Source organism: Lithobates pipiens, unplaced genomic scaffold (genome assembly GCF_037356315.1).
Source record: "Lithobates pipiens isolate NorthernLeopardFrog02 unplaced genomic scaffold, aLitPip1_a1.2 Scaffold_8, whole genome shotgun sequence".
In the NCBI taxonomy this organism is placed as follows: domain Eukaryota; kingdom Metazoa; phylum Chordata; class Amphibia; order Anura; family Ranidae; genus Lithobates; species Lithobates pipiens.
Window position 1 is genome coordinate 479,803,654 of NW_027507903.1, and position 21,681 is coordinate 479,825,334.

The 21,681-nt window shown below is 44.8% G+C and overlaps 1 protein-coding gene across 5 annotated transcripts in view; it reads left to right on the plus strand.

The window, feature by feature from the left end:
* The window catches only part of ETV6 (ETS variant transcription factor 6), an 83,627-nt gene that overhangs the window by 58,243 nt on the left and 3,703 nt on the right, over positions 1 to 21,681 (plus strand). For all 5 annotated transcript variants that reach the window (XM_077468797.1, XM_077468795.1, XM_077468793.1 and 2 more), the window contains 4 exons: positions 6,664 to 6,828; positions 12,797 to 12,931; positions 15,238 to 15,780; positions 17,063 to 17,205. In XM_077468797.1, the coding sequence (XP_077324923.1) occupies positions 6,765 to 6,828; positions 12,797 to 12,931; positions 15,238 to 15,780; positions 17,063 to 17,205 (885 nt within the window). In that variant the 5' untranslated portion in view covers positions 6,664 to 6,764. The remainder of the gene's footprint in view (positions 1 to 6,663; positions 6,829 to 12,796; positions 12,932 to 15,237; positions 15,781 to 17,062; positions 17,206 to 21,681) is intronic.

Here is a 21,681-nt window from a genome sequence, read left to right on the forward strand (position 1 = left end):
CATACTGGACATACTGCCGAGTGCAGGTCGTCTGCCTAAAGCAGATGGAAACCCAATTGCTAAAAAAAAAAATTAATTTAGGGTTTACCATGTTGCAATTTGAAGTCGGGGTTGTGTTTTTTGGGTTTATTTTGTTTTTGTTTTGTTTTTTTTCTCAAACTAGCTTTTTTTTTTTTTTTTTTTTTTTTTACGTAATCCTTGATGTCCCTGCCATGATAGTCCTTGTTCAGGCTCTTCCTATTATGGGGTGACAATGCTTTGTCCCCATAACAGTAATCTAACGCCGCGTACACACGATCGGACTTTTCGGCAGAAAAGGTCAGACGGCTTCCCCACGGAGTTCAGACCGAACATACTTGCCCACACACAAACGGACCACAGTCCATTCGTTTTGAACATCATGACCTACAACGGGACTAGAAAAGGAAATGGCTGCCCTTGCGTTGTATTTGGTCCGTGGGACCAGCATACAGACGAACGGTTTTCCCGATAGAAATTGATTCCATCGGAAAGATTTAAGGCATGTTCTATTTCTAGGTCTGTCTGAATTTTTTTTTTTTTTTTTTTTTTTTAAGAAAAACGATCGGAATATCCCACACACGATCGGAATATCCGACAGACCTTTTCTGTCAGAAAGTTTGGTAATGTGTACGCGGCATAAGAGGTACTGGCCAAGTTGAATGGGAGTCCCAACATCCCTGTATTAAAAGCTTGACTCGAAAGATTATAATAGGCATATGGGACTACAAGGCACAAAATATATATTTTAAAAACCAGTATCAATATAATGTATTTATTTCCTAGCTCTTAAACATATTTTTATAAAAAAATAAATAAAATAAAAAGGTTTCATTTTTCACAATTTTATAAGGTTCAACCAGCTATAAAATGTTCTTATAATGAGAAGTCGGAGTTTGATAGGCTCACAATGCTCTTATAGAGGATCAAAATGAATCCGAACCTATATTGAACCTATATTATCCAGTTAAATACCACACTTATGAGGAGGCAGTAATCTAGGTACCAAATGACATTGGCCAACCACGTGCACCTAGCTCACAACCATCCCAACTCTGAGGCTCCTGTGTGTGTGTGTATACGGTCCAGATAACTCCCAAGTATATCACATCCAACCCCAGGAACCAAAACGGCCAGAAGGAAAAGAGCGTACTGAACAAGGTCCTGTGTGCTCATCTAATGGGCAGGTTTAGGCCTTTTCTATGTCTTCTGAGACCTAAAGGAGAAGGATAAGAATAAGGAAAATGGCAGAGAGGGGGTCAGGAAAAGAAAGAAGTGAAAGGGGTCATGGAACAGGTAGAGGTAAGGGGATGGGGGTTCAGGGGAGGCATGGAGAAATTGATTAAGCAGAATGCCCATGGGGAAATATGAGGGACCTTCAGCTTCTCACCCCTATTTCTCCATACATGGTAGAGGTGCCATGATGGACAGAGAAATAGAGCGACTTCGTAAAAGCCGAGTCTAGGGTCTATACCAGTGATGGCGAACCTTGGCACCCCAGATGTTTGGGAGCTACATTTCCCATGATTCTCAACTACACTGCAGAGTGCATGAGCATCATGGGAAATGTAGTTCCAAAACATCTGGGGTGCCAAGGTTCGCCATCACTGGTCTATACCAACCATATAACTCATATATTTGAGATATAAAAAAACATGCATATATCAAATCTTTAGCCAACAATGAAAGTACTGTTATGAATATCAGTTACCACTCCTTAAGTCCATTATTTTGAGGACCTATCCATTATATGGGTATAGGGGGTTCCATCATCATACGCAATTGATATTTGTAATTGTAGATCATATATTGATACCATGCAGTGAATTTAATTTATCATCTTGAATTTCTTTAGTTCTTGGTGCTTCACCAGGAATAGGAGGGATAAATGGGAAATATTGTCTTTTTTTTTTTTTTCTTTACCTCTACTGAATAAATCGGTCATGTGACTGCCCAAAAAGGATGCTTTAACGCAGTCTGGCCCGCTGGGTGTTTCTGGATCTTTCGAGGGCTGATAAACTTATCTGGGTGCAGTCAGTCAACCAGCAGACCCAGTCCTGAGTTCTCTGTGAAAGTTGTGCTTCATTCATTAATACGCCCAAAATAATTATTGTATGTATTGCCTCCCACTAGATTTAGAACTTCACTGGAAACATAACTGCAAAGATTTTTAGAGTGGACCAGTAACTTTTACAAGTCCAAAGGAATAAATTACCTAACCTGTCACACAATTACTGTATACAGCAAAAGTATATTTTTATTATACTCAAGGTCCTGTGAGTGACTAGGATTAGCTGGCGTCATCAGTCTGCTGCAGGCACGAAGAAGCATGTCCTCAGTCCCTTTTGCCCGGGTGATCAGACTGAAGTATGATAACTTTTTATAGCAAGTAACAAAGTAAGAGACTGAATCAGGGCCTGATCTCTGTCAGACATTTGTGAGCCAGGAACTACACAGGCACCAGGATTTACGTGACCCTGGATGAGGCCTTAACCAAGATAGCGCTGTTCTTCTGGAGAGATGAGCCATTCGCCTGCAGGCACTGCTCGGGGATTCTGACAGCTGGCAGTAGCTGCTGTCAGGATACAATAGCCTGGCAGGGAGGATTTGTCTCTTGTGTGGATGGGAGAATCTGCTGGATTTCTTTTGTTCAGACCCAAGGCTGAATGAAAAAAAACAATTTGTGTAATGCCAGCTTTACACTGACACATCAGAGCATACTGCACTGTATCATAAATACAGTTTCATTATGAGTATGGATCACATCAGATGGCAATAGGGTGTAAATGGACAAGTGGTCCATTTACATTTGACCGTCAATAAGGGGAGCATAGGTTGTGTCTGCTCCACATATGCAAACCAGACACGGACCAGTCATCACCTGCTCAGCTGGGATGATCCCCCGGTGAGCAAGCGGACTCCTGGCAGACAAAGAGCTGGGGGATGAGAAACAGCACTGATCTTCCCAGTGAAAGGGTGGGGGTGTCAGGACAAGTCTGATCATTGCCGAGCAGGGCGAGTTCTCAGCATAGCTAGAGAGCTGGCCATGGTGTGTTCTGCTTAGTGTGGTCCGTTTTTAGAGGAAAACCGAGTGGTTGATTGGCAGAAACACCAGAGATTTCACATGAAGGATGCAATACAAAAACAGGATACTTTTTTCATACAAGTACATGATAGAGCAGTCACATATCAAGACCATAAAATGGGTTTACATATTATTTAACGCAAATCGCCATCATTGTACGTCGGTATTTTGCTGCTAAATACCATTTTTATGGCAGCAGATAGCTGCCATAGCCCCAGTATTTTCAACAGTGGGTGAGCGGCTGGCTTTCAGATAAAAGTGGTCTCTGTGGCACATTTGCTGAAAGATCACTTTTACTGGGGGCACCACCCCTATATATATATATATATATATACAAAAAAATGGGGATAACTTTTTTTTTTTTTTCCCAAAACAATTTTGCTTGTAAGACCGCTGCGCAAATACGGTGTGTCATAAAGTATTGCAACGACTGACCTTTTATTCTCTAGGGCGTATAAAAAAAAATATACAATGTTTGGGGGTTCTAAATAATTTTCTATAAAAAAATAAAAGATTTTTAACTTGTAAACAACAAGTGTCAAAAAGAGGCTTGGTCCTTAAGTGGTTAACTAAACCAAACAATTCCGTAAACAAAATACTTTGTGTGTTAGTAAACGCACAACTGTAAAATCAGTCTATATATGCAGTAGAGCATACTTGTTATACTCACTTTGTAACTTAAGTGGTTAATCCTCCGCATTGTATAAAAAGGCTGTTTGATCCTGGCTTCTCTGATCCTCCCCTCCTTCCACTGTCCCCTGATAATTTTCTGATAACACAGAGCCTATGGAGTCAGGTGCTCAGTTTGGTGTGTATTGTTGGAGAGGTTTTTCTTTTCTTTGGCCCTGTGCTGATCACTATCAGTACCCCCCAGACAAAGTCAGGGGTCTTGCAGTATTATAGGGCAGTCAGAAAACTCCTTCTACAAGCTTTAACCAGACCTGGGGATTCCCTTCCTGTAATAGAGTAAAATAGACGCACACTTTATTTTTATTTTTTACAAGTTCTTTATTAAAAAAATAACCTTAAAAAAAGTCCTGCAGCGTAAATCCATTGTTGATCATTTTGTCCAGTGATGCACATCCGCACCAGTCTCTATGAACAAAACCCACGACTCACCAAAAGAAAAAATAACCTGACTCCACTCTCGATTGACTTGACTGCAACTGCCAATAATGGTTTCTCATTCCCCACTGCAGAATGTAAACAAAGTAGTGGGGTATCCTGGGTGACTTCATCAACCAAAAGCCGGTGTCCTATCATATAAGGTCCTCCATCCGATAGTGTTCACTGCATACTGCGCATGCGCAGTACACAGCAACACAGATTCCGAAAATTGCCGAGGATGAACGGCGCCTGCGCCGTGAGTCCAGGTTCTATCCCCACTATCCAAGTGGACATAGAGCAGGAATATAAAAGAGCCGAGCGCAGCGAGGCCGAGCCCGAATCATGGCGGCCCGTGAGGGGGCCCTCTAATATTCACAACCCTATGTCCGCTTGGATGGTGGGGCTACCACCTACACTCACGGCGCACGCGCCGTTCAGCTTCAGAGATTTTCCGAAGCTTCGTCTGCTCCGTACTGCGCATGCGCAGTACGAGGCTGACACTATATGATGGCCGGACACTATATGGCAGAACACCAGACATGATACTCCAAACTGGAACTCATCCCCTGATCAATCTAAGGAATCCTTTTTACTGAAGTCACAAATCGATGGAATTTTACATCAATGTTTATCTTGGACTGTTACCTGTTTTTGTTTTAGGCCCCTTTCACTGAGGCGGTTTTCACTCCAGTGTGAAGCGGTGCGCTAGCAGGACGGTGAAAAAAGTCCTGCTAGCAGCATCTTTGGAGCAGTGAAGGAGCAGTGTATTCACCACTCCTTCATCGCTTCTACCCATTGAAGTCAATGGAGCAGCGCGGCTATACCGCCGGCAAAGCGGGGCAGTTTTAACCCTTTTTCGGCAGCTAGCGGGGGTTAAAACCACCCCACTAGTGGCCAAATACCGCTGCTAAAACGATGGTAAAAATAGCGCTGCTTTACCGCCGACGCCACTACCGCCCCAGTGTGAAAGGGGCCTTATAGAAATATTTGATATGGATGGATACAAGGGTAATTTATTGAAATTGGAGCATTTGTGTGTTGGGCAACCAATCGTGTTCTATTTTTTACATTCAAAGCTTAACAGAACAAGCTGAAGATAGAAGCTAATTGGTTGCCATGCACATCTGATTCTGTCTGCTCCAGTTTTGTTAAATTCATTTGTCATCCTTTTCCCCTTTAATTTTTTTTTTTTCTTTCCATAAAACAGATAAAACTATCTTGAGAAAGAATTAGAAGTAACTCTTATGCCCTGTACATGCGGTCGGACATTCCGACTACAAAATCCGTCAGATTCTTTCAGACGGATTTTGGCCCAAACTTGTCTTGCATACACACGGTCGCACAGAGTTGTCGGAATATCCGATCGTTCAGAACGAGATGACTATAAAGGGACTATAAAGAGGCCAGTAGCCTATATCTTTTGTCTCGTAATTTATTCTGAGCATGCGTGGCACTTTTTGCATCGGAATTGTCTACACACAATCATAATTTAAACAATCGGATTTTGTTGTCGGAAAATTCTAGATCCAGATCTCAAACTTTGTGTGTCAGAAATTCAGACGGAAAAGGTCCAATGGAGCCCACACACGATCGGAATTTCCAACAACACAATCCGATCGCACATTTTCCGTCGGAAAGTCCGACCGTGTGTAAAGGGCATAATACAGATTTTTATTCCCAAATAAGCTGCGCTATACTGATCCGATAAATGCTATGTGAAGCAAATGAGTGAATAAATAAAGCATGAAATCAAAAAATATTAACAAAGTGCAGACAGGGAAATGCATATACTAATGTTCAAATATTAGTCCATCATCCCATCAACAAAAAATGTTTTGCTTGTAATCTCCAACGTGTTTTAAACACACCACACCGATATAGGAAAAGTGTCATCAGAGTTTGCAGGAAAAAAGAGGACTTCCACCACCAACACTACTGCCGCTTACCAGCTACACTGATCCCATCTCAGAGACCAGATATCGCCAAATCAAAAACGCTTCCTCTGAGTCAGGACTGCATGGAGGGTGTATCCTCTTTAAGCGCTTGGTTCAAATGGTTAGAAGAATCCTACGGCCACACCGCTTATTCCAATGGTTAGAAAAATCCTACGGCCACACCGCTCATTGCCCAGCACATATAATAACGAAAGGAATCGCCATAGTGTGATATAGTCACGAAATTTAATATAATAAAAAAGATTGCACTTACATCAAGTAGAAAAAACGTTGCTTTGTAAAACAAACAAATTCGCCGGCCGGCTTAGTAACGCTGCCTGTAGATCGCGGTGACGTCAGTACGTCGCTCCTCCCTACGCCGTTTCGTTATAGGTAACGTCTTCCAGGGGCACTTTTGTCTGTACAGAATTTCAGTTATAGTATATTGCACGCTAAGAAGGGCGCAGATGGGTTTATATTTTGATGCTTAAAATTGTTTTGTTCTTGGATTTGCTTTAGGTCTCCCTCCTTCACAATGGTCCCGGGAAGATGTGTCTCAGTGGCTGCGTTGGGCAGAGAATGAATTCTCCCTTCACCACATTGAAAATAACACCTTTGAGATGAACGGGAAGGCGCTGCTTCTCCTGAGAAAGGAGGACTTCCGATACCGCTGTCAGCACTCAGGTGAGGTGAATCCCAGATGTGAGCTTCCTCTGCCTGCAAACATAGAACAGACTGCCGTATAGTACATTTAAAATGTCAGAAAAGGGACAAGACACTGAGGATCAGTGAGCCACAACAACAGTATAATACAGTGTGACTTTTAGGGTGTCAATAAATGAACTAAATCAATAACAACAAAACATGTGCATGTACTATATATTTACCTCTGTTTTACAGAGGTTTGCATATTTCCATGTACCCAGTTTTATCACACAGTGTGCCAGGGTCACTCTCAACACATTTCACAAATATTCAATCCGCTTAATAATATTATTCAAATAAGCATTATTGTTAACATACAGTAGCTCACAAGTGAGTACACCCCTCACATTTTTGTAAATATTTCATTATATCTTTTCATGTGACAACACTGAAGATATAACACTTTCTTATAATGTAAAGTAGTGAGTGTACAGCTTGTATAACAGTGTAAATTTGCTGTCCCTTCAAAATAACGTAACACACAGCCATTAATGTCTAAACCGCTGCCAACAAAAGGGAGTACACCCCTAAATGAAAATGTCCAAATTGGGCCCAAAGTGTCAATATTTTGTGTGGCCACCATTTATTTTGCAGCACTGCCTTAACCCTCTTGGGCGTGGAGTTCACCAGAGCTTCACAGGTTGCTACTAGAGTCCTCTTACACTCCTCCATGACAACATCACAGAACTGGTGGATGTTAGAGACCTTGCGCTCCTCCACCTTCCGTTTGAGTTTAAGTCTGGAGACATGCTTGGCCAGTTGACCACATTTACCCTCAGCTTCTTTAGCAAGGTAGTGTTCATCCTGCAGGTGTGTTTGGGGTCGTTATCATGTTGAAATACTGCCCTGCAGCCCAGTCTCCGAAAGGAGGGGATTATGCTCTGCTTCAGTATGCTGCAGTACATGTTGGCATTCATGGTTCCCTCAAAAAACTGTAGCTCCCCAGTGGCAGCAGCACTCATGCAGCCCCAGACCATGACAATCCCACCATCATAAAAAACAAACAGAATCTTGCGAGCTACCATGTGAAAATCCAAATGATAATTAGAGATGGTTAAAGGACATCTGCTAGCATTGATCGCGTCCCATATGCTCATGCCAAAAGGTTTTTTATACCAATATAATGCTGTGCTATCCAAATTTAATCCAACTATGGTATAAAATCCCACCATCATGCTTGACTGTAGGCAAGACACACTTGTCTTTTTTGTGTGGCCTTCCTGGTTGTCGCCACTCACGCTTGACACCATCTGAACCAAATAAGTTTATTTTGGTCTCATCAGACCACAGGACATGGTTGCAGTAATCCCTGCCCTTAGTCTGCTTGTCTTCAGCAAACTGTTTGTGGGCTTTCTTCTACATCATCTTTAGAAGACGCTTCATTCTGGGAAGACACCCATGCAGACCAATTTGATGCAGTGTGCGGCGTATGGTCTGAGCACTGGCAGGCTAACCCCCACCCCTTCAACCTCTCCAGAAATGCTAGCAGCACTCATAGGTCCATTTCCCTGACAAGCTCTGGATATGACTCTGAGCACGTGCACTCAACTTCTTTGGTCAACCATGGTGAGGCCTGTGCTGAGTGGAACCAGTCCTGTTAACCACTGGCCTTGGTCTTGGCCACCGTCCTGCAGATCAGTTTCAGGGTCTTGACAATCTTCTTATAGCCTATGCCATCTTTATGTAGAGCAACAATTCTTTTTTTCAGATCCTCAGAGAGTTCTTTGTCATGAGGTGCCATGTTGAACTTCCAGTGACCAGTATACATAGTTACATAGTTAGTAAGGTTGAATAAAGACACCAGTCCATCCATTTCAACCTGATTGAGTGTCTACAATTGTCCCTATCCCTGTACATCACATGCTCACATTGGTCCCTACCCTGAAGGAGCCCACAATCCAAGGCCCCTGTTTATATACTAGGGCCAATTTTGGACACAAGCCAATTAACCTACCTGCATGTCTTTGGAGTGTGGGAGGAAACCGGAGAACCCAGAGGAATTCCTGACACATTTTACACACAACGCCATAAAATAATGACTCCCATCTAGTCACTGTCTACTATATAGACTGCAAATCTTTACATACTTGTATGATCACATAGCAAAGCAACGTTCCTCACATGCCTGAGAAAGGGTCCCTGGGTGCTCCCAGAACATTGCTTTTGTATGTGATCATATACAGTGGTGTGAAAAAGTGTTTGCCCCCTTCCTCATTTCCTGTTCCTTTGCATGTTTGTCACACTTAAGTGTTTCGGAACATCAAACCAATTTAAACAATAGTCAAGGACAACACAAGTAAACACAAAATGCAATTTGTAAATGAAGGTGTTTATTATTAAAAGTGAAAAAAAATCCAAACCATCATGGCCCTGTGTGAAAAAGTGATTGCCCCCTAAACCTAATAACTGGTTGGGCCACCCTTAGCACCAACAACTGCAACCAAGCGTTTGCGATAACGTGCAATGAGGCTTTTACAGCGTCCTGGAGGAATTTTGGCCCACTCATCTTTGCAGAATTGTCCTAATTCAGTTACATTAGAGGGTTTTCGAGCATGAACGGCCTTTTTAAGGTCATACCACAACATCTCAATAGGATTCAGGTCAGGACTTTGGCTAGGCCACTCCAAAGTCTTCATTTTTGTTTTTCTTCAGCCATTCGGTGGTGGACTTGCTGGTGTGTTTAGGATCATTGTCCTGCTGCAGAACCCAAGTTCATTTCAGCTTGAGTACACGAACAGATGGTCGGACATTCTCCTTCAGGATCTCTTGGTAGACAGCAGAATTCATAGTTCCTTTTATCACGGCAAGTCTTCCAGGTCCTGAAGCAGCAAAACAGCCCCAGACCATCACACTACCACCACCATATTTTACTGTTGGTATAATGTTCTTTTTATGAAATGCAGTGTTCCTTCTACGCCAGATATACTTGGACACACACCTTCCAAAGAGTTCCACTTTTGTCTCATCGGTCCACAGAATGTTGTCCCAAAAGTCTTGGGGATCATCAAGATGTGTTGTGGAGAAATTGAGACGAGCTTTGATGTTCTTTTTGCTCAGCAGTGGTTTTCTCCTTGGAACTCTGCCATGCAGGCCATTTTTGCCCAGTCTTTTCCTGATGGTGGAGGCATGAACGCTGACCTTAACCACTTCCCGACCAGCGCACGACGATGTACGTCGACAGAATGGCACGGGCAGGCATATTGGCGTACAGGTACGTCCAATATTCGATGCCGCCCTGCCATCGGGAGCACGCCGCCGGCGGCGCGCTCCCGCGCTGGTCAGGACCCCCGTGAGTCCGGTCACGGGACCCGCGGACTCGATCGCCGCGGGCATCCCCGTGATCGTCTCACGGAGCGGCCGAATGGAGGAAATGCTGTGTAAACAACATTTTTCCATTCTGCCTAGCAACTAGTGACTCTGATCTCTGCTCCATGTGATTGGAGCAGAGATCAGTGTACACTAAATGAAAGCCCAACCCCCCCACAGTTAGTAACACACCCCTAGGAACACTTAACCCCTACACTGCCACCCACTGGTTAACCCTTTCACTGCCAGTGTCATTTACATAGGAATCACTGCATTTATATAGCAGTGATTACTGTATAAATGACAATGGTCCCAAAAATGTGTCAAAAATGTCCGATGGGTCCCCGACAATGTCGCAGTCACAATAAAAATCGCAGATCGCCACCATTACTAGTAAAAAAAAATAATAAAAAATTATTAATAAAAATGCTATAAAACAATCCCTATTTTGTAAACGCTATAACTTTTGCGCAAACCAATCAATAATCGCTTATTGCGATTTTTTTTTTTTTTTTACCAAAAATATGTAGAAGAATACGTATCGGGCTAAACTGAGGGAAAAAAATGTTTTTTTATATATTTTTGGGGGATATTTATAACAAAAAGTAAAAAATAATGCGTTTTTTTCAAAATTGTCGCTTTATTTTTGTTTATAGCGCAAAAAATAAAAACCGCAGGGGTGATCAAATACCACCAAAAGAAAGCTCTATTTGTGGGAAAAAAAGAACGTCATGTTTGTTTGGGAGCCATGTCGCACGACCACGCAATTGTCAGTTAAAGCGACGCAGTGCCGAATCGCAAAAAGTGGTCTGGTCTTTGACCAGCAAATTGGTCCGGTCTGAAAGTGGTTAACTGAGGCAAGTGAGGCCTGCAGTTCCTTGGACGTTGTTGTGGAGTCTTTTGTGACCTCTTGGATGAGTCGTCGCTGCACTCTTGGGGTAATTTTGGGCGGCCGGTCACTCCTGGGAAGGTTCACCACTGTTCCATGTCTTCGCCATTTGTGGATAATGGCTCTCACTGTGGTTCGCTGGATTCCCAAAGCTTTGGAAATGGCTTTATAACCCTTTCCAGACTGATAGATCTCAATTACTTTCTTTCTCAATTGTTCCTGAATTTCTTTGGGTCTCGGCATGATGTGTAGCTTTTAAGGATCTTCTGGTGGACCTTACTGTGTCAAGCAGCTCCTATTTAAGTGATGCCTTGATTGTGAACAGGTGTGGCAATAATCAGGCCTGGGTGTGGCTAGAGAAATTGAACTCAGGTGTGGACAACCACAGTTATAGTATGTTTTAACAAGGGGGCAATCACTTTTTCACACAGGGCCATGATGGTTTGGATTTTTTTTTCACCTTTAATAATAAACGCCTTCATTTACAAATTGCATTTTGTGTTTACTTGTGTTGTCCTTGACTATTGTTTAAATTGGTTTGATGTTCCGAAACACTTAAGTGTGACAAACATGCAAAGGAACAGGAAATAAGGAAGGGGGCAAACACTTTTTCACACCAATGTAAGCTTCACGGTGTGCTGGTTTCATCTAGGCACTGCACAGAGTGCTGATTTATCAGTTTCAGGCTGGTATACAATGTAATCAAATCCAGACTTTTGGGGACTATTGGACAGAAAAGGATAGTAAACCCATCATTTTACAGTTTTTCACTCGACCAGAAGGTTTAAGCGACACCTGTGTAGGAGTGGATTCCCTCTTTTCCCATTTTCCAGTTGGCTGTGGGGCAAGAAGTTATGGTCATTTTCCAAGAAGGATACAGACAGTAATTCTAAAGGGGAAAAAAATACTTCTGGTCAGGGTTTATTTGTCCAAAAAAAAGTTTTTGCATTGGAATACCCATTTCTTCTTTTTTATAGTAATATATAAAACTGCACAAAGCCACATGGAAACTTAAAAAAACACCACTTAAAAATGTATTTAAATACATGCGTATTTGGCACACAAGTGTGAATGGGTCATATTGAAGAAATGTACTCTGGACAGCCGTACTCCAATAAAAGCCTTTATTCGACGTTCATGTGACAACAGAAGCAGGAAATATACTGACGCGTTTCACAACATCATTATTGCTTAGTCATAGCTATGACTAGTGCGGCTGTCCAGAATCCATTTCTTCAATATTGCTTGTGCTGAGACTGCACCTGGCTTCCACTTTGAGAAGAGTGGTTTCTGCAGTATACCACCTGGAGCGGTTCACCCTTTTGGTCAAGTGTGAACGGGTCCTCAGGGTGCCCATACACAGCCAAATCCAAACCCACTCTAACCAGTGAATTAAAAACCAAAAAAGAATCGGAAGAACCAGAATGATGTGCATAGGCCAAAACCAGCACCTCTGACCATTGGAAGTGCTCACCAACAAACAAAGATTCTGCAGTGTGTAGGCTTATTTCTGCATAGAGTAAAAAAAGACTACAGGTGCACCTGTCAACCAAATTGGCGTGGCTACCAGATGTCTGAGTTAAGTCTGAGTCTATGGAAAAGGGGAGGGGGGGGGAATTACAGAGGCAAGAAGAGAAATTCAGTATTTTTTAGAGTTGGTTTTTAGTTTTTTATGTTGCATATATTTCAGTATGTAAGTGCTTTACTCTAGTTATGTGCCGGATGCAATAACGCAAGCACCTATCTCTGCAGGTGACGTCTTGTACGAAGTTTTGCAGCAAATCCTACGTCGTAGGAAACTGCGAGCAGTGCACCCGTCTGTTTTTCACACTGGAAATTCTCTTCATGGCCAACCTGAGCTATTGATGGCCCACAACCACCAAGAAGGTAGGTGCTGCTCAAGCACATGTGGAAGAATTCTGAAATGATGGGACAGATGCCAAACAGCTTTTTCACCCATATAAATACATATAAATAAATATACATATAAACATTGCACTTTTGCAGGCCCTGTTTCTCTTCTTTTTTTTTTTTTTTTTTGGTTTGTTTTGCTAGGGCAGAAAATTGGGTAATGCCCCCTAATTAATACACTTAAAAATACAAATGTTGAAACCTGTTGGAAGTCTTAGGGCTTGTTCACACTTGCTCAAAATACTGACTCTTATCAAACACGCCTATAGCGTTTAATGAATGTGGTTGATACGCATTTAATGAGCATTAAAAAAGCTCCTGCAATCGCCCTATGTGCGTTTTGCGGTGCAGTTGACACATTAAAACCGCATCACAAACCCCTATTGTTAACTGTAATGTACTACCGCACCGCAACCACATGCCATCACGGTTGTGGCGCATTTCCATAGACTTAAATGGAAGAAGTTGAAGTGTTCAACTCCTTTCAAACTCGACATGAGGCATAAATTTTATGCTTCATGTTTTGATAATGTAAACAGCACTGTGTGGTGTCCATGGTGTCATGAGAAAACACCCCTCAAATGCCTGCTTTCAATGCCATTGTGGACTAGGCCTTATCAAATTGCATCAACATAACAGCGTGACAAAGAAGCCAAAGTTTCAAAGTTTGCATCTTTAATAACTTAAATGTACTTATCAGATATTGATTAGTGCAGCATGCTCAGTAATGTGTCAGTTCAGCAATAAAAACAGGCAATTGAGCTGCAGTTTTATCGCTCGCCTAAAGTTTATAATTCAGTCTAAGGAGGCTGTTCACATTCCATGGCAAATTAAACACGACATGTTAAGTTGATGGGGCACTGTCTCTCATGCCCGCGTACACACGATCAAACAATCCGGTGAAAAAGTGCGCGGCCCCCCCACCCCAAAGCACCAATCCCCCCCGTGTGTGGGCTCCGGCTGACTTTTTTTACCCAAAAGTCTAGGGACTAAGAAAGTAGTTTTGCACCAAAATATGTCCGCCGGACTGCGAGAGTACGGCCGTGTATGTGCTAGTCCGCTGTACTTTTGAAATGAACAGACTTTTCCCGCACTGAGAAAAGTCCGTTCTTTTTGAGCGTGGCTCTAGGTAGCCAGGACTAGCGAAGGAAGCGTCGCTGGCCCCGTCACCTGTATGGACTTAAAGGGGAAGCCCTACGCTGAAAAAACGGCGTGGGGGTCCCCCCAGGTCCATATCAGACCCTTATCCAAGCACGCTACCCGGACGGTCAGGAAAGGGGATGGGGACGAGCGAGCGCCCCCCCCGAGCCTTACCAGGCCGCATGCCCTCAGCATGGGGGGTGCTTTGGGGAAGGGGGGGGCTGCGCGGCCACCCACCCCAAAGCACGTTGTCCCCATGTTGATAAGGACAAGGGCCTCTTCCCGACAACCCTGGTCGTTGGTTGTCGAGGTCTGCGGGCGGGGGACTTATCGGAATCCGGGAGCCCCCTTTAATAAGGGGGCCCTCGGATACCATCCCCCCACCCTATGTGAGTATGGGGTATAATGTACCCCTACCCATTCACCTGTGGATTTTTTTTTTTAAAAGAAACACAACACACAAGGGTTAAAAATAGTTTATTGCACAGCTCCGGGGGTCTTCTTCCGTCTTCGGGGGTCTTCTCGCCGGACTCCTCCGCTATCTTCTGCTAGCTCTTTAAATTAAATATGATGTGTTAAGTTGATGGGGCACTGTCTCTCATGCCACGTACACACGATCAAACAATCCGGTGGAAAAGTCCGGCGGACTTGAGTCCGCCAGACAATCCCCCCGTGTGTGGGCTCCGGCAGACTTATTTACCCAAAAGTCCGGCGGACTAAGAAAGTAGTTTTGCACCAAAATATGTCCGCCGGACTCGCAGTCCGGCAGGCAATACGGCCGTGTATGTGCTAGTCCGCCGTACTTTGGAAATAAACAGACTTTTCCCGCACGGAGGAAAGTCTGTTCATTTTGAGCATGGCTCCAGGTAGCCGGGACTAGCGTAGGAAGCGTCACTGGCCCCGTCTCCGGTATGGACTTAGGTCATACTTTTGAAATTAATGGACTTGCCCACACACATGGTCACCGGTATGGACTTAAAGGGGAAGCCCTACGCCGAAAAAAACGGCATGGGGGTCCATATCAGACCCTTATTGCTGTTCACAAAGTTATGGGCACACAAAACTGCATTTTGTACTGAAGATTATTTGTCAGTTGACTTTTGTTCTTTGTTTTTTATGTATTGTCTGTTGCTCCTTTTCAGATAATATCCAACACCGACCTCCAAGGGCCCACTCTGAAGTCCTTCCACAGAACACGCCAACTATAGAGCTACGACATCGATCTCTATCCCCTCTCCCCACTAATCACCATGCCTCGCCAGATCCTGAGCCTCGCCCACTCCGCTCACCACTGGAGAGCAGCGTACGCCGCCCCTCCCCTGCAGAACGTCTCCACCGCCTGCACAGCGAAACCAACCACCACAATCACGATGCCTACCCTTTATCCGTTTCTCCAGCTGAAGCCAATCACTGCCCCACTGAAGCGCAGCCAAAACCCAGCAGCCCCCGGCAGGAAAACCCACGGGTTATTCAGCTTATGCCCAGCCCTATCATGCACCCCCTGCTCCTTAACCCACGTCATACCTTGGAGTTCAAACAGCCGCGGCTGGGCGTGGAAGATGGTCAGCAGAGAGAAGGGAAGCCTATGAATCTGTCACACCGTGAGGAGATGGCATTCATGAATCATTTGATGGTGTCCATGTCTCCACCTGAGGGACAGACCATGCCCATAGGGAGAATAGCTGGTGAGTGCTGTGTGTGTGTGTGGAAGGGGGGGGGGGGGGTGACCTTGGTCAAAAGGAAAAACTGATTTTGAAGAAGGAATATAGTCCCTTGCAAAAGTATTCACCCCCTTGGTATTTTTCCTGTTTTGTTGCATGACATACCCAAAAGTCAATGTTTTGTAGCTCCACTATTTTCAGCAATTGCAGCTACAAGCCTTTTGGGGTATATCTCAATTAGCTTACCACATTCTCAACTGAATTGAGGTCTGAGCTTTATTCAAGACATTTAATGAAAGTATTTCCCTTTTTAAACTACTCCTGTGTAGCTTTAGCAGTATGCTTGGGGTCATCCTCCATCCCAGTTTCAAATCTGAGAGACTGAAACAGATTTTCTACAAGAATTGCCTGTATTTAATGCTATCCATCTTTCCAGTCCCTGCTGATAAAAAGCGTCCCCACAGCGTGATGCTGCCACCACTGTTTGGGAGGTGCAGGGAAATCTTCCCAAAGGACAAAACTTCTGATGACAACTGTCCAAAAGGATCGAAACGACTCATTTTGGAAAGTTTTTCCTTTCACCTTTTGTGGAAAGAAATCTACCCAATGCGACCCTGCTGGAAAAAGAAACATTTCCCTACTCTATAAAAAAAAATAATTGGCTTTACATAAGGTAAATTTTAAACTAACACATACTGAATTTGGTCCTGGCATTTAGGTTCAGTAACCTCTGGATAAGCAGGTGTTAAAGCTGAACTCCAGATATGATCTGTTCATAATTGGCACTACACTACCAAACTGATGGCCACAATCGTCCGGGTCCTGCTGGAAACTGACATCACCCCCCCTCCTCTGCACCTCATCCAATCAGTGCGTTCTATCAATTGCAGTTGCGGCAGTCATTCCCAGTAATTGGTGTGTAGACCAGCCTCTCCCATCGGAACTGGAACATTGCAGCTATCACTGTAGTAGTGACAATTACTAGAGTGATTTTCAGCATCCCCTGTGGCCCATCAGTTATGAGATATGCATACCTACATTGTGCCAAGCTGGACCAATGAAGTATGAATTACAGATAACAGAGATGAATGTAGGGTCCCCTCCTTCATTATGTGGAGACAGGTTACACGTTGTCCAAAAGTTTCTGTGCTCCAAAATGATTGCAGTCTTCTCAAGTACAAAAGTATAAAACATTAATATATTTTTATTCTGGATATTTGTTCATTCAAATTTGGTGGTTGGCAAAATGGATAAAACAGATTCAATTAGATTAGAAATAGATTCTTTCTTTTTTTTTCCCTCTCAGACTGCCGACTACTCTGGGATTATGTGTACCAGCTCCTGTCCGACACCAGATACGAGAACTTCATCCGCTGGGAAGATAAGGAGTCAATGATCTTCAGAATCATGGACCCCAACGGCTTGGCGAGATTGTGGGGGAATCATAAGGTATCTGAGACATTCCAAACATTTCCTCTACAACGATCTATTTAGCTGCATGTGGCGGGCTGTCGCCAAAAATAGCTGATTATGTATGCAGTATCCAAATTTAATTCTTTATTTCTCCTCTGTCTCTTGGAGTCAAACAGTCCTGCCCATTTATATAGTTGCCCAGTGCAGTTTCAGGACTCATTTGTACTTTTCTCTAGACTAATGTGAAAATAATTCACCTTACTATTTATCCTACACGAAGTCTGGCATAATATGAATGTTAAAGGGGTGGCTGAATTCCTTAATTTCCCATTGCAAACTATTACAGAAAAAATACATAGGAGAAACACATGGTGCCAAAGGGAAATACAATGAAAAGTGGTTATATTGTGTGTCTCTCCCTCTCTCCCTCCTAGTGTATTTTCTTTCTGTCCTTTTTGCTTTTGCCATCCCCATGCAGTCAGGACCTAACTCATAAATTTGACCCCCATACCCTGAATGGCATTGCTTTTATTTCCTTTATGTGGTCAGGACCCGGAGAAGTCTCCTACCTTGCTGGATCGAGGGTCTGGCCGGCCGTCCGCCCAGTATGAGCCACCTGGACCTAGCCCCTGTTATGCCCGCTAAACGCATTGGCTGTTTGGGGTCCCTGCTGCTGGTTTTCGGGGCATCATGAAGCAGACCAAGGGTGTGCAACAGGGGTGGCATTGTCTCTCCTCTCCCGGATGGTCAACCGCCCGTGGAGCCCCCAGGGCTCTTGCTATACACCCCCGGCCCTGGCAAGATGGTGATGCATTCCACAGCAAAAAAAGAAGTCGGGGGGATGGAGCATGTGTGAGGTTGGTGACCAATCGGATGTAGCGGTGGTGGGGCCAGAAGCCTTGCTACAGGATTTAGGCTGGTGAAGTTTCAGTATGATGCTGCCTCGCCAGAAATGGTGTGCTAGCACTGCTATGATTGCAAGCAGAGGAGTGAGGTAGGCAGGGGTTTCTGCTGTGGAGCTTGTGGGCTGCGTGAACCATAGATGACCTGTCTTCCTGTGGTTCCTCAACAGTCTGCATCTCCTATCGCTGCAGATGAGACAATGCCAACCCCAAAAAGACCAGCATAGGCCGGGAATTTAGGAGGCTCACCCTCCACTATGTGGGATGGTCTTGTTCCGATTTTGGCACTTGTTTTGTTTAAAAAAAAAAAAAAAAGTTAATTATTACTTCCGCCAGCTCATCAAGACACCATTCATCTCCCCTCTCAGAGAGGCCGGTCAGAACAAGAGTACCGCTCTAGATCTAGGGGTAGCCAGCGCAGAGGTAGCTCCCCTGTGAGGACCAGAAGCCCATCTTGCCATTCTCGACCTGGGCTCCAGATATGCTGGGCTAGGAAGCAGGGAAGGGGGAGATGGTATCCATTTATGAAAGAAGCATTCAAAGATACCCTAAAGTCATTTGAGCAGCTGCAGCCATCACATCAGCAAGCCCATTCTGTGTTCCAAGTGACTACACCTCAGTTAAGATACGGGCCTGAAGAGGCCCAGGCTCTACCTAGATCAGCATCCAAAGACTCGTCTGGAGAGGAGGGGGACGCAAGTTATGAAGGGTTCAATTTTCAACCTGGTACAGCCCTTCCTTAAAGTTGTCAGGGAGGCCTTACAATGGGAAGATGTAATCCAGGAGCTGCTGAAGAAACAGCGCTGCTATTTCAAAAACAGGGAGAGGGTCTGACTCTTCCCTTCATGGGTGCATTCAAAAGCATAATAAAAGATGAGCGGAGGCAGCCAGAGAAAAACACCTTTTTTCGAAGCTGCCTGGCCAAGTTGTATCCTTTCAAAAAGGAAGATATTCAACATCTGGAAGACCCAACTGTAGTTGACGCAGCCCTGATGCGCCTAGCCAGGCATGTTACGTTGCCACTAGACGATGCAGTCTCTTTCAAGGACATCCTTGATAGAGGGTAGACTTGGACCTGAAAAAAGGTCTACACAGTCACAGGAGGGGCATGCAAGCCCTGGATAGCCCTGGCAGCAATCTCCAGAGACAATTCAGAATACACCATTGCCAGTGATCAGGAGAAAACCGATATAATGTCCTCGCTTAACAACCTGAGGCTGACAGCAGGGTTCATGGCGGAAGCCACCATTGACATAATCAAATCCCTGGCACGCATGATACTTGGCGCAGTTACAGCAAGACACGCCTTGTGGCTCAGACCCTGGGTGGCAGACCCATCCTCCAAACAAGGCTGGTGCAGGATCCCCTTCGAGAGAGGATCCCTATTTGGGGACAAGCTCAATACAGCAATCACTAGGGCAACAGTGAGAAAGTTACTCAAAAGAATCCAGCCATGGCTGGCCCACCCGCCAGAACAAGAGGGAGAAAAGCAAGATCCTACAGGATTGCCCAATGGGGGAACCAGGCTGTTTCTGGCAAGTATATACGGAGAACGTCAGGGACCACTGGGTACTCTGCACCATAAAATTTCAACATTTCTGGGAGTTTCTTGAGAAACGAAATGTGAACTTTGTACCGACCGATCTCCCCTCTTGCTCCCTGAAAAAGGAGATTCTGCTTCAGTACGAGGACACACTCCTACAACAGCAGGCAATGGAACCAGTGCCCCGGAGGGAGCAATTCTCAGGAGTCTATTAACCAGTTTTGGTAATCAACCTTCAGGTGGCTGAACAATCACGTGAAGAAAGAACACTTCAAAATGGAATTATTATAGACCATCTTGAAGGTGATACAACCCGGGGACTGGCTGCTCTTGGTGGACTTGAAGGATGCATATTTCGACGTACCGTTCGCCCCACATTTCCAGAGGTTTATGAAGTTTTCAATCAGTCCTCTTCAATACCAATTTGTCTGCCTGCCCTTCCGGTTCATGACTTCACCCAGGGTCTTTTGCAAGGTCCTGCTGGCAGTGGTGGCGCAGCTAAGGAGATGCAGGATTCACATTCATCACTACCTAGATGACATCCTGCTGCCGGACCAGGACACGGGCAAGTTGCTGTCTCATCACAACCATTCAACAGCTCAGGTGGCTCATAAACTGGGAGAAGAGCCAATCGGATACATACCAGCTGCTGGTCTACCTGGGCATGGTGCTGGACACATGGAAAAATATGGTGTCCCTACCAGAAAGGAAGATTCCCCCTATCTTAGAACGGGCAAGGTCGGCTTACTGTCTCCCCACCAAGACCTGCATCCAGCTGTTGGGCACGATAACATCAGTAACGCCCATGGTGAAATGGGCCCTGTGGCACGCTCGTCCATTCCAGTATGGGTTCTTCCTGCAGTGGCACTCCCAGAATCTGCATCAGAACATATCTCTAACACAGTCCATGAGACAGTCTGGCCTGGTGGGAAGAGAAGAGGAATCTGATGCAGTGTCACTCCCTCTTTCCAACATCCTGGATAGTGATCACCTCGGATGCCAGCAAGTCAAGATGGGGAACCCATTGCGAAGACCAGTGGACGCAAGGCAGATGGTCTCACCGACTGAAGGAAATTATGGCCAACAGGTTGTAGTTGAGGGAGGCATATCGATCTCTTGGCCTTTGCCCAGGTAATCCGTGAGGGCTCGATCCTCCTAAAAGATGGACAACGTAATGGCTGTAGCCTATATCAAGAAGCAGAGAGGCACGCAGAGTCTGTCCCTCCTGGAAGTGGTGGAACCCATAATGAGTTGGGCCCAGGAGAATCGTCTTTGCCTCTCAGCAGTATATATATACCTGGACATGTTAATCTCCAGGCGGCTACCTGTCCAGGACCACAGTGGACAACAACGATTGGTCCCTTCCGACACACGTATTCAGGGAACTGGTAGCCTGGCCTTTTCTCCCAGAGGTGGACCTCTTCGCATCTCCGGTCAACACAAAGCTCCCCAGATTCTGCATGAATACAGATCATCCACGGGCAAACCTTGTGGATGCTCTGACTGAAGTGGGACTTTCAGACAGCTTATGCTTTCCCCCAATGCTGTTAGACTGAGACGGGAAGATGTCACGGTACTGGCAGTGATCCCAGACTGGCCAAAACGCCCATGGCATCCTCTACTCTTACGCATGAATGTCAGGGCATCTCGGATGTTACCGACGACCAGAGAAATTCCGGTTAAAGGCCTAGATATTGAAAGGCGGAGGTTCATAAACCTAGGGTGCTCCACGGAAGTGGTACAGACCCTCATGGATGCCCACAAAAATAGCATGAGCAATGTCTACAATAGAAGCTGGAAAAAGTTCCAAGAGTATGCAGCATCAGTGGGACTCGAAATGGAAGAACTCTGAGCCTGTCACATCCTTGAGTTCTTGCAGAAGGGGTTCCTACAGAAGGGGTTCCTGCAGAAGGGCCTAGAAATGGGACTAAGTGCAAGTATGCTCAAAGGCCAAGTATCGGCCATTTCTGCATTTACTGGAATTCAGTGGGCCTCTAATGACCTAATAATCCAGTTCTTTAAGGCTGTACCAAAACTAAGGGCCCCAGAGCACCTTCACTTTCCAAG